The sequence below is a fragment of the Diachasma alloeum genome, unplaced genomic scaffold (assembly GCF_001412515.2).
Source record: "Diachasma alloeum isolate Michigan unplaced genomic scaffold, Dall2.0 Dall_scaffold_00289, whole genome shotgun sequence".
NCBI lineage: Eukaryota > Metazoa > Arthropoda > Insecta > Hymenoptera > Braconidae > Diachasma > Diachasma alloeum.
The window spans coordinates 414211-425693 of record NW_021680428.1 but is presented as its reverse complement, the minus strand read 5'-3'; the positions used below and the strand labels follow the sequence as shown (position 1 = coordinate 425693).

The following is an 11483-nucleotide window of genomic DNA, read 5'->3' as shown; positions in this document are numbered from 1 at the left end:
ACACTTGTCGGATGGAGCCACCACGGCGATGATTTTTGAAAAGAGTCAGGACACTTTTCACTAACAACTGAACTAATAACAAAATTCTCAATTGTTCAGAGTAGAATAAAGTCCTTGGAAATTAAGCTATTCTTTAATTTCAAGATTTTGATATTAAAATTTTTATCAATCTCGCGGGATCGAAGAAAAATAAACGGACAGACATGCAGACGTCCAAAAATTAATACAAAATTCAATAAAATTTTCCAGGGAATTCGCTGGAATTTTCTGGGAAAAAATCTGCGCGTGTTTTGATGTAAAAAAGAAATTCTTTTGAATTATTTGATTTCTCGGTCTGACAAATGATGGCTATGTATTATCAGTTAAAAAAAAAACAGGATCTCCTGGAGTGTTCATCATTAAAATAGTTTAGCACCGATGGTTGTTATATTTTCATCATGATATTGTTAACTTGTCTGACTACTGAAAGATGCACCAGACGTACCGAGACACCAGAGAACCGAATTGTCTTGCAACAATTGAGTTCAAGTTTTCCTTGATCCCTTTAAAAATTGAGGATAATTACCGAGCCTCGGCGCCACCGTCCACCCACTGCTCGCCACCTTCTGTCGATTTCCGTAAGCTCGGGGCACAGGAAAAAGACAGAATGATAATGATGCAGTGTGACGAGGCGAGGGAGTAGTTGCACTGAGGTCGTCCTCGCCCTCGACACCTCCAACTCCTCCACGATTCCCGATATTATTCCGAGTGAGAATAAAATATCACAAACTCCAAAATGGACTCTACCGAACTGATAATTCCGCACATCGATAAAATCCCTTTTTACTGACGCGAGTGACGTTTTATTTAGCAATAATAATCGTAGACAATTGGAGGGAGAGATGTTTCGACTGAGACGTGCTCAGATGAAAGCCCCTTCAACGAGACATTTCCACGTACAAAAAGAAGGGTTAACACACTGAATGGACCGTTCATTTGTCAACTTTGTGTATCACTAATCTCGTGTCAAAGGAGTGACAAGAGACAGGGGAGAATTACCCTCACAGGTTTGTGATGAAAAAAAAAATTATTCTTTCATACCTCCGGCCCTCTGTCAGTTGTTGACAATTAATTGTTGCTGTTCACTGTTGAATTATGATTTTTAGACGCTGTTGAGAGGGATTTTGAGCTCATGAGGAGGACAATGAGTGGTAAAATAAGTGCAATGAGTGCTCAGGGCTCATCGGAAAATGGAACTGATCAGGAGTGTGGCTGGCAGGAGTGTGCAAGCTGGTTAACTAGATGTGGTGCATTGCGCGCTGATCACAAGGCTAATTGGCCAACTGCAACAGCCTTCGATCTTGCCTACACCCTCAGAGATGGGGTTTTACTCTGCAATTTGTTGAATCTCGTTGATCCTGGCTGCATTGACATCAAGGATGTCAGCCAAAAGCCACAGCTCGCCCAGTTCTTGTGTCTGAGAAATATCAAGTTATTTCTCTCTGTTTGCTCCTCTACTTTTGGACTCTCTGACTCGGATCTGTTTGAGGCCTCTGTTCTCTTCGATCTTTCGAATTTTCATCAGGTCCTCTGCACACTCTCTGCATTATCTTATTCGTCCAGGTTCAGGCGCAAGGGGATCCCGTGAGTCTTCATTATTAATTCAATAAAAGATTGCGAATACTCTTTCCCAATTTTTTCGATTTTTTTCAACGATAAATAATAATATATCAGTGATAATATAGTAATTAATGGTAATAATATTAAGGATAATTAATAACACTAAATTATTAATAATAATTAATATTATTTTTAATGTAGAAGAACAGTTGAGATTACGAATACTCTTTCTCAATTTTTTTCTTCTTTTTTTCATTTAAAAAACGATAAGCAATACTATATTATTAATAATATAGTAATTAATACTAATAATATCAATAATATTAATAACAATTGATAACACTAGATTATTAGTAATAATTAATGTTATTTTTTATGTCGAGAAACAGTTTTTTGCCCCGAGTTTTTCAATTAAAGCTGACAATGTTTGCACAGCTGATGGCATGACCACTGAATTTTTAATTCGAATGTTAAATCTGGAAGTGAACCTTGGAAGTTTCACCCTGAATCAATATTACCCCCGTTTCCCCCTCGGGAGGAAATGGAGAGAGGAAAAAATACGATGAGAAAACGAGTGGGATATTTTCTCCATTATTTTTTCCAGGAACTTCTGCCTTCCGGGTGCCCCTTTTTCCTCATGAGAAGTCAAAATTTTAATGAGTTGTCGATTCGAGAATTTTCGCTGGAGGAAAATTTAGAATTCTGTAAATTTTTTAATGATGAGTCGAATTCTCTTGTGATTCTAGTCGAGAATTTAGTTTAAAATTATCAAAAAGATATTGAAGACTTGAAAAATATACTTTTTGTTATTTTGACTGTTTTTACTCAAAAATAATTAAAAACTCATGAAATAAAATTGATGAAGTGATTTGAATGGACTAAATTGCTCTATAAAATGTTGAACATTTTTAAATTCTCAGGGGATTTTTTAATTCTAACTGTTATTTACTCAAAAATAATTAAAAACTCATGAAATAAAATTGATAAAGTGATTTGAATCGACTAAATTGCGATAATAAATGTTAAACATTTTTAAATTCTCAGAGGATTTTTCAATTCTAACTGTTATTTACTCAAAAATAATTAAACACTCATGAAATAAAATTGATAAAGTGATTTGAATCGACTAAATTGCGATAATAAATGTTAAACATTTTTAAATTCTCAGAGGATTTTTCAATTCTAACTGTTATTTACTCAAAAATAATTAAACACTCATGAAATAAAATTGATAAAGTGATTTGAATCGACTAAATTGCGATAATAAATGTTAAACATTTTTAAATTCTCAGAGGATTTTTCAATTCTAACTGTTATTTACTCAAAAATAATTAAACACTCATGAAATAAAATTGATAAAGTGATTTGAATCGACTAAATTGCGATAATAAATGTTAAACATTTTTAAATTCTCAGAGGATTTTTCAATTCTAACTGTTATTTACTCAAAAATAATTAAACACTCATGAAATAAAATTGATAAAGTGATTTGAATCGACTAAATTGCGATAATAAATGTTAAACATTTTTAAATTCTCAGAGGATTTTTCAATTCTAACTGTTATTTACTCAAAAATAATTAAAAACTCATGAAATAAAATTAATGAAGTGATTTCAGTCGACTAAATTGCGATAATAAAGGCTAAATATTTTTAATTTCCCAGGGGATTTTCCGTTGGCACCGAGAGATCTCAAGAGGATGCCTACAAGGACCTCCAGAGCGCCGGAATCGGGTAAATATCCACACTTCTCTCTTCTCCCCAACTTCGCCTTCACAAAACCGTTAAAATACTGTAAATAGTGCCCCTCGAAGCCTTCAAAAACTACACAATCGGCGCACAATCGTCCCGTGCGCAACCGCTAAATAATATTTGCAATAAACATCCTAATATCCACAGACACGCGTTACATTTACACGAAATAAACCATAAAAAATGTTCAGGAATCTAAAGTCAATAGCCGCGTATCTATCCCATCATTATTACCTCCACATCTGTTAGACAAACTATCAATAGACAATGGACATACATCTGTAATCATGAATAATCTTCGTGGGTTTAGTGCCACAGCCCCAGTGGTAGGTTTAACCGTAAAACCCAGGGCAGTGGAGCTCGATGAGTCGGATGTTTATCAGGAATTACTCTGCTTTTCTACAACGCCCCATAACGATTGGTTCTTCCCCAAGGAGGTACATTCCACCGTTTCAATAATCACCAGATCGTTTATTGAATTCATTGTTTAGTGCTGGTGTTATATTGTATTTATGTTATGCTGTGGCACTCGTTATACGTATCAGCTGTGCCACTCAGTCCCTGATTTATTTTGTTGACGTTATTCAGGTTTTAAAATAGAAAAACGAGAGCCAATTCCTTTGGGTTAATGGAACATTTTCATTTTGCATTCTTTGAGATGCAGTAACACGAAGTGTTGTGAATTCCTCTGGAAATTATCCACAACACGAGAATGGCAATCGTCAACACAAAAAAAATTATGAATCTATTTTTTTTTAAAGAATGAAATTAAGTAGTTTTGTTCGTCACTAAAATTCTCCTGATTTTGTAACAGTTATATTTTTTCTTCACTAATTAATATAATATGTTATGAATAATTATAAATGATACTATCAAATATACGTGAATAATAAGATATTCAACGAGACGGTGAAGAATAAAAAAATTAATGCACGAATGGAGAAATGAAATGTAAAGACTTGAATTCTCAACTAAAAAAAAATAATGTCATCTCGTCTTTCTCTTTTGACACTGACTCCCTGAATTTGTGAGCTACTTCCGCCTCCACGTTGCATGGCAAAGTGTTTCTCTTCCCCCATTCACTCATTCCAAAATTATTTTATTTTATTTCCTCATTATCTTTTCGTTCTATATCATTTTCATCGCGAATAAAAAGACGAGAGAACGAGGGCCGTCGAAGAAGGCTACGCAGGAGAGATGGGGAAGAGGCAGGTTGTGGAATGGGAGTGGACAGCGACGATGCTGTCAACGAGGAGGACGGTTACGGGGTTTTTTGCAGTCATGCACAGAGTGAGGAAATCTACCAGGATTTGTGTAGTCTGCACTTGCCACCTCCCCCATCTTCTGTGCAGGTTAATATTCATTATTTTTTTTATTCATCATTCTTCTGGCACCGCATGTGCATGGTAGACTCCGCGTTTTGGGCTGGTTGACGCTCAACATTTGAAATTTCTGGAGAAATTTTTTGAAATTTTTATTCTATTAGGGGGTGGGGTAAAATGGACACTTTTGACTTTTTTTAAAATATTCATAACTCAGAAACAGATTTATGAATTGATCTCAGGCTGAGCTCATCACAAAGGGGAATAATTGTTCTTTCAATTGCAGAATAAAATTATTCCATTTTATAAACAATTCAACATGTCATAATTTTAAAAAACAGTCAAATGTCCATTTTACCCCATTCTCCCTCCCCTATATAGTTTCACTAAAAATTCAAGAAATTCATCATTTAAAATGCAGAAATTTGTGGATAAATCAAAGAAAGATGTGAATTTCAAATGAATTCAGGGAAATGCCGCCGTAAATTTTTAAAAAAGTCAATGCCCATTTAATTTTAAGTAATTCATCAATGAAAATGCCAAATTTTCTGGATGAATCAAAGAACAATGTAAATTTCAATTAAATTCCGATAAACGCCGCCTTAAATGTTCAAAAAATTGAAAGAATTCCCAGTTTTTTACTCAAATTTCTCCCCCATTCTGAGGTATTCTAATAATTAAATGAAGAATACACGTCCCCCCCAGCCTTACTTCCGATTGAAAATATTTTTCTCGTCAGGGTGGGACAATTTCCGGTGGGGAAAAGCGAGATTACGTGATACAGGAGTTGGTGGAGACCGAGAAAAACTACTCCGAGGTATTGAACAGTCTGATCCGGCACTTCCAAAGGCCCCTGCTCTCGCTACTACGCTCTGAGGACGCCTCGAGAATATTCTTCGGTATAAAAGACCTCGCTGAGATCCACGGGGGTGTCCACTGTCAATTGCGAAAGGCCAGGGATGGTGCAGCCATTGCCCAAGTCTTCCTAGACTGGCGGGAAAAATTTCTCATCTACGGGGACTACTGTGCCAATCTGACATTAGCTCAGAACACACTCCAGGAAGCCTGTGCTAAAAATGAACTGGTGAATCAGGAGGTGATTAAATGCCAACAGGAAGCCAATAATGGCAAGTTTAAACTACGTGACATTCTCTCGGTTCCGATGCAGAGGGTTCTCAAGTACCATCTGCTGCTGGATAAATTAGTCGAGGAGACACCCAAGGAGTGGACTGACGATCTTCGACAACTGGGAAAGGCCAGGGAGGTCATGGTCGATGTTGCTCAATATATTAATGAAGTTAAGAGGGATTCCGATACTTTAGATATTATTAGGGATATACAGGCCTCTATTGTCGATTGGGAGGTCGCTGAGGACACGCAGCTGAAGGATTTTGGCCGTTTACTTAGGGATGGAGAATTAAAAGTAATTTTTTTTTTTGCATTTTTTGGAATCATATTAATTTTCACGTTTTGCCATTATTTTTAGTTCAGTCTGACACTTTGCGATGATTTTAGTTGATTAGAAAATTAATTTTTTAAGATTTCCATTATTCATTTGTTAAAAGAGATGTTTAAGAAACAAGTTTTGTTTAATTAAAATCACATCTCATTTTTCATTTAATTCAACTTTTGGCAATGACTTTATTCCTTAAACTTTGAAAGTTTAAGTTAGACTCTTCCTTTTGGATGAAACGCCCGAAATCGAAAAAAATTAGAAAATTATTTTTTTAAGGAAAATCCATTAATTAATCCATTAATTAAAATTATGTAACAATTAAAATTTTTAAAGATTTCCCTATTTTTTTTTAAGAATGCACGTTTAAATATTCTTCTTTAATTAAAATCACTCAAGGTAAAAGCACATGGAGATCAACGAGTGAAAGCTCGTTACGCCTTCGTCTTCGAGCAAGCAGTCCTCGTGTGCAAGGCTGGAAGAGGTGACCAGTACTGTTACCGCGAGACCCTGAGACTAGACGACTATCGAGTGGAGGATTACACCGGGCGGAGGACTCTGGGGAGAGACTCACGATGGTCTTACCAGTGGCTACTTGTTCACAAACAGGCTTATACCGCTTACACTTTGTACGCGAGGACTGAGGAGCAGAAGCAGATGTGGATAAAGGCTCTCCAGGACGCCATCGACAACGTCAGTCCAGCTGCTTGTCGTCAGACTAATCACAAATTTCGACTGACCACATTTGAAACTGCGAGGAGCTGCCAGAGGTGTGGGAAGTTCCTCAAGGGCCGAATTTTCCAGGTTTGCATTAATTATTCTTCATTTTTTCTTCATCCAATGAATTCTTATTTCAATGAATTTCGTTTCATTTCGTGAATTTTCATTTCAATGAGTTTCATTTCATTCTTCAGCTGATTATTCTTGATTATTAAACAATTAACGATCCTGTGATTTTTGAATTTCACAATTTTCAATTAATTTCACTCTATTTAATTAACTGAGAAAGTTTTGTCTGGAGATAATTTAACATTTTATTTTGACAGGGCTATTGTTGCGAGGTTTGTCGACTTGCTGTTCACAAACAATGCATTTCCTACGCTGGACGTTGCATGCCTGTTCCACCACCACCTCCACCACCGCCACCACTTCCCTGTGAGCGTGCACTATCCGCTAAATTATGGTTTGTCGGGGAATTGGGGAGGGATCGTGCTGCCCATAAATTGGAGGCACGAGAGGATGGAACTTACATGCTGAGGGTGCGACCAACAGGACTACCGAGATTAAAACACGAAACCAATTATGCACTCAGTATCAAGTTAGTAAATTTATCCATCTAAATATTTTTCTAAACTAAAATCGAAAAATCGAATGAAATGACGTGCGTTCAATCGTCCATAACTCGAGAATGGCAGAGTGAAATTCGACGATTTTTGTTTCATTTTCGAGGTATTCTTCCATCCTTTAAGATGAGAGCTGACTCGTCCAAATCGCATCGTCCGTTCAGAACTATTAACGATTTCCTTTCAAGATGGCTTCATAAAAGTTCATTCTCTTCATTAAATCTCATTCTCTGGGATTTTTCAAATGAATTCATCTCAATTTTCCAGGGCTGATGGCGCAGTAAAACACATAAGAGTATTCAAACGTGACGTTGACGGTGCTGACTTGTATTACTTGAGTGAATCACGTTTCTTCAAGAGTGTGGTTGAATTAGTTGAATATTACGAGCGTGCGTCACTCTCCGAGAACTTCGAGAAGCTTGATCAGCGTCTGCTGTGGCCCTTCAGGCGGGTGCTAGCCAAGGCGCTCTTCGATTTTCGTCCTATCGAGCGCAATCAGTTGAATCTACGGCGAGGATGTCGAGTCGTTGTTCTCAGCAAAGAAGGGGACGCAAGGGGTTGGTGGAAGGGAAAAATTGGTGATCAAGTTGGATTTTTCCCCAAAGAATACGTGGAGGAGGAGTAAAAAGCAATTACCATCGTCTCTAGTATATGAAAAATTATTTTTTAATTTTAAGAACATCTGGGATGTACAGGGGGTACAACAACAACTCCTTAATCAGGAGAGATTTTAATTTAAAGCGTTTTATTGCGGTGTAAAATTTTTAATCAACTAAATTGTTTTAGACGAGATTCAAGGCCTCTGAGGTGATTCTGGAGACGTAGTCTCTGGATTTTTTTTTATGTTTTTAGAGATTTTTTATATTTTTAAATGAGTTATTGATGATGTCGTTTTGTTTTTCCTGTACATCCTCAATAATAAAACGTATATAATGTGTCAAATCCAAAGAGATCCAGAGAGAATGTATTTTTCTGTGAGGATAAACACAGGATTATTCAACTAGTCCCTGGATTTTAATCATTATCGATATTTTAATATTTTTATTATTTTTATGATGATTTTAATAAGCAATTTTAATGTGGAAAAAATGTTTTTTTTTTCACTGTGTGTAACTTTTTAGCCAGATTGTCGATTTAGTTAATCCCAAGTGACGAAAGAGATATTTGTACACCGCGAGAGAGATTATGGAGTAATGAAATCATGCAAAAAATCGCCTAAGTCTATCTGTACTGCTGATTTTCAACTAATGTCCAGTGTTATTCGCTTGAATAACTTGGTTTTTAAACATCGCAAAATGTTTTCCGATTGTGCCAATAAGAAATCCGTTAAGTCAATGAATTATATACATAAACATAAATTTTATGTACATATAAAAAAATACACTATTTTATTTCTCAACCATAAATGCAGTTTTTTCTTGAGAAATTCACGATTAACGAATATTTATTGTGTAAAAAATTGATTTCTGGAATATTCACATAACTCTAAAATGTTTGAGTCGAGGATTTTTAATCTCTCAATTTTTTTGTCCAGTGTTTTGTTGATTATCTTGAGAATGAGTGGGTTTAGAGGAAAACGTCAAAGACCATTTTTTGTATCTGATGGAATGTTGATTGACGTTTTTAACAAGAAGTATTGAAGTATTGAGATACTGATGGCAAGTATCCTGATGACAAGTGACTTTAGGGTAAAATACAAAGACATGTTTACTCGCAGGATTCATCACTCATTTTCAAGATAAATCCACATCAACAAGAAGTAAAAAATGATCGAGTCCACAAACACATTATTCAATCTCCACGTTGATAAACAATAGAATTGACTTTCTGTTCGATCCTCTTGCAGCCGCTCTTGGCATAAAGATTGTGAGGTGGGCTGTAAGTGACGTAAGCCATCGCCTCCTGAATCATCTCAGGCGTTGGATTCTTGTTCCAGTTGTCGAAAGCAGCTTTCACACAGCTTATCACGTGCTCCTCCTCGAGAGGGAGAAATGGCACGAAGTGATCGATTACATTCGTCCTGATGGTGTCGCTCTTGTGGAAGCCCCCCTTCTCGTTGAAGGCACCCGTCAGTATCAATCTCTCAAAGTCACTGAGGGTCGTTTCATTTCTGCTCTTTCCCTGTTCCCAAAGCTGCGTCAGTGTGTTGACAATCTCCTGACTCCCTGTATTCGACAGGAAAATGTAGACAGCACGATTTTTCTCAATCGGTCGATTTCGCCCCTGCCAATAGATGAGACTGTTTCCGTAGTCTAGGAAAGGTACGAGGGCGTCTAAAACTCCAGAGGTCATCATGTCGACTTCATCAAAAACGAAGAGGGAATCAGGACAATCGATGAGAGCTTCGTAAATTCTGTCCCTCAAATCTTCCTAAATTTCATAATTTAGTGATGAAGAGGTGAATTTTTCTTTATCCATTTAAAATTTAATTTATTCTTCAACTACATCTCCATTTCTAGCCTTTCAGCTTATGTGGAAGCGAATGATTTTAGAGGCAAAAACTGTATTTTGTCTTATACAAAAATGTTTAGCTTGAACTTTGTATTTTTGTCTTCAATTGGCTCAATCCTGTTATTAAATTATCATTAAATCATACCATGTATTAAATTGCAGAAATAAATTAATGAATGGCTGAATAAATTAATTTTTTTAAAGAAAACAATCGAAACAACAAAAAAAGTCGTCAGGAAATGAATTCACTGAATTTTAATATTGATTTGAATAATCTATTGGTGGGATATTAATACCTGATAAAATTCTAATCGACTAGCCAGTGGAAATTCAGTCCGACCATTGAAGAAATGATAGTATTTGCTATTCTGTCCTTTTTTGAAATAAGCAAAAGCAATCATTTGGGCTACGTAATTCTTGCCAGTGCCTGCCAGCCCGTGGAAACTCATGGTCAGAGGTTTATTCGGGGAGTTGACTGCTCTGTGAGCACCTAGTGCACTCACTATCGTTTTCGAAGCTATGTGCTGACCAAATAAACGATCTCCCAGTGCTTTTCGTAAATCTATAATTTTCCAAAATTCCGGAAATAAGTCGGGGATTAAATTTTTTAAATCTCTGGTCTTGTGATGAATTAACAATTATGAGGCAAATGTAGGAAATGAAATCTTCACATGAAAAAGTAAAAATACGTTTTTCTGAAAAAGAATTGAGTTGTACAATGTGAAAAATGAAGTTATTCTGTCTTTTAAAATAATAATTGATCTGTTAACATGAGATTTCAGGAGAAAATGTGATGAGAATTTTTTTATAGAATCCTCAGAGTAATTCAACAATTATAAAAAGCCTCTGCAAGTCTTTCTCCCAAATTATTAATTTGCTCTCAAATAAAATACTTGCATGAGATATTTTTTTCGATGTATCTACTCTCACAGCACTCCTGCCTATCACACTTGGTCTTTTGTTGGTTATAACCATAATAAAAAAGACCGGCGAGGCTGGCTACAAGCCCTCCAGTGATCGGATCAATTAATCCCTCGGATTCCTCCAAAAACATCGACAAAAAAATGCAACACACTCCAGCAGTTCTCACCCTCATCTTCATCCCCAGAGTAATTCCACTTCCACAATTTAATTAATATTCTTCATGCACTACAACCACCACTTGTTACTCTACCTCCATCCAAGCAAATAAACAACAAAAAATCCAGTCCACTGGATATTGTTTATAAATTTAATTATCCATCAACACTTTATGCACTTTTGGAGTTTGAAGGCCACACGATAAGCCGGTGAACACACGTTCATTGTCGGCAGCAAAGTTCGATATTTCAAAAGTATCGATACCGTGAATATGTCGATATAAATCGCAAAAAAGTACCGGTACTGAAGATATCGATATAAAAAATAAATAAAATGTAAAAAATTATTTTTCTTCAAAAATATCACAAAAATTAGTTGAAAAAAAAATTGTCCAACAATCAAGTTCGATTAAGTATCGATTCCCTCGATATATCTCGAGCCTAAACGACTCGGAAACTATCGATATTGGCAATAATCGATGCCA

The 11483-nt window shown here is 36.1% G+C and overlaps 2 protein-coding genes across 3 annotated transcripts; one reads left to right on the top strand and one right to left on the bottom strand.

Moving 5' to 3' along the window:
- Positions 1 to 680: 680 nt before the first annotated feature.
- On the top strand, positions 681 to 8410 carry LOC107038892 (protein vav). Of its 2 annotated transcripts, none has more exons than XM_015258213.2 (8): positions 681 to 1046; positions 1146 to 1623; positions 3264 to 3332; positions 4507 to 4702; positions 5412 to 6095; positions 6525 to 6929; positions 7172 to 7443; positions 7736 to 8410. In XM_015258213.2, exons 2-8 carry the CDS (start codon positions 1172 to 1174, stop codon positions 8091 to 8093), a joined length of 2436 nt encoding a protein of 811 aa, XP_015113699.1. In that variant the 5' UTR covers positions 681 to 1046; positions 1146 to 1171; the 3' UTR covers positions 8094 to 8410. The 2 variants fall into 2 exon arrangements, with proteins under 2 accessions (XP_015113699.1, XP_015113700.1); XM_015258214.2 differs by lacking the exon at positions 4507 to 4702 and adding an exon at positions 3661 to 3787.
- On the bottom strand, positions 8112 to 11215 carry LOC107038893 (torsin-like protein). Its single transcript, XM_015258215.1, has 3 exons — positions 10817 to 11215; positions 10216 to 10481; positions 8112 to 9838 (listed from the first exon to the last, which is right to left on the bottom strand). Exons 1-3 carry the CDS (start codon positions 11019 to 11021, stop codon positions 9260 to 9262), a joined length of 1050 nt encoding a protein of 349 aa, XP_015113701.1. The 5' UTR covers positions 11022 to 11215; the 3' UTR covers positions 8112 to 9259.
- Between the last annotated feature and the right edge of the window lie 268 nt (positions 11216 to 11483).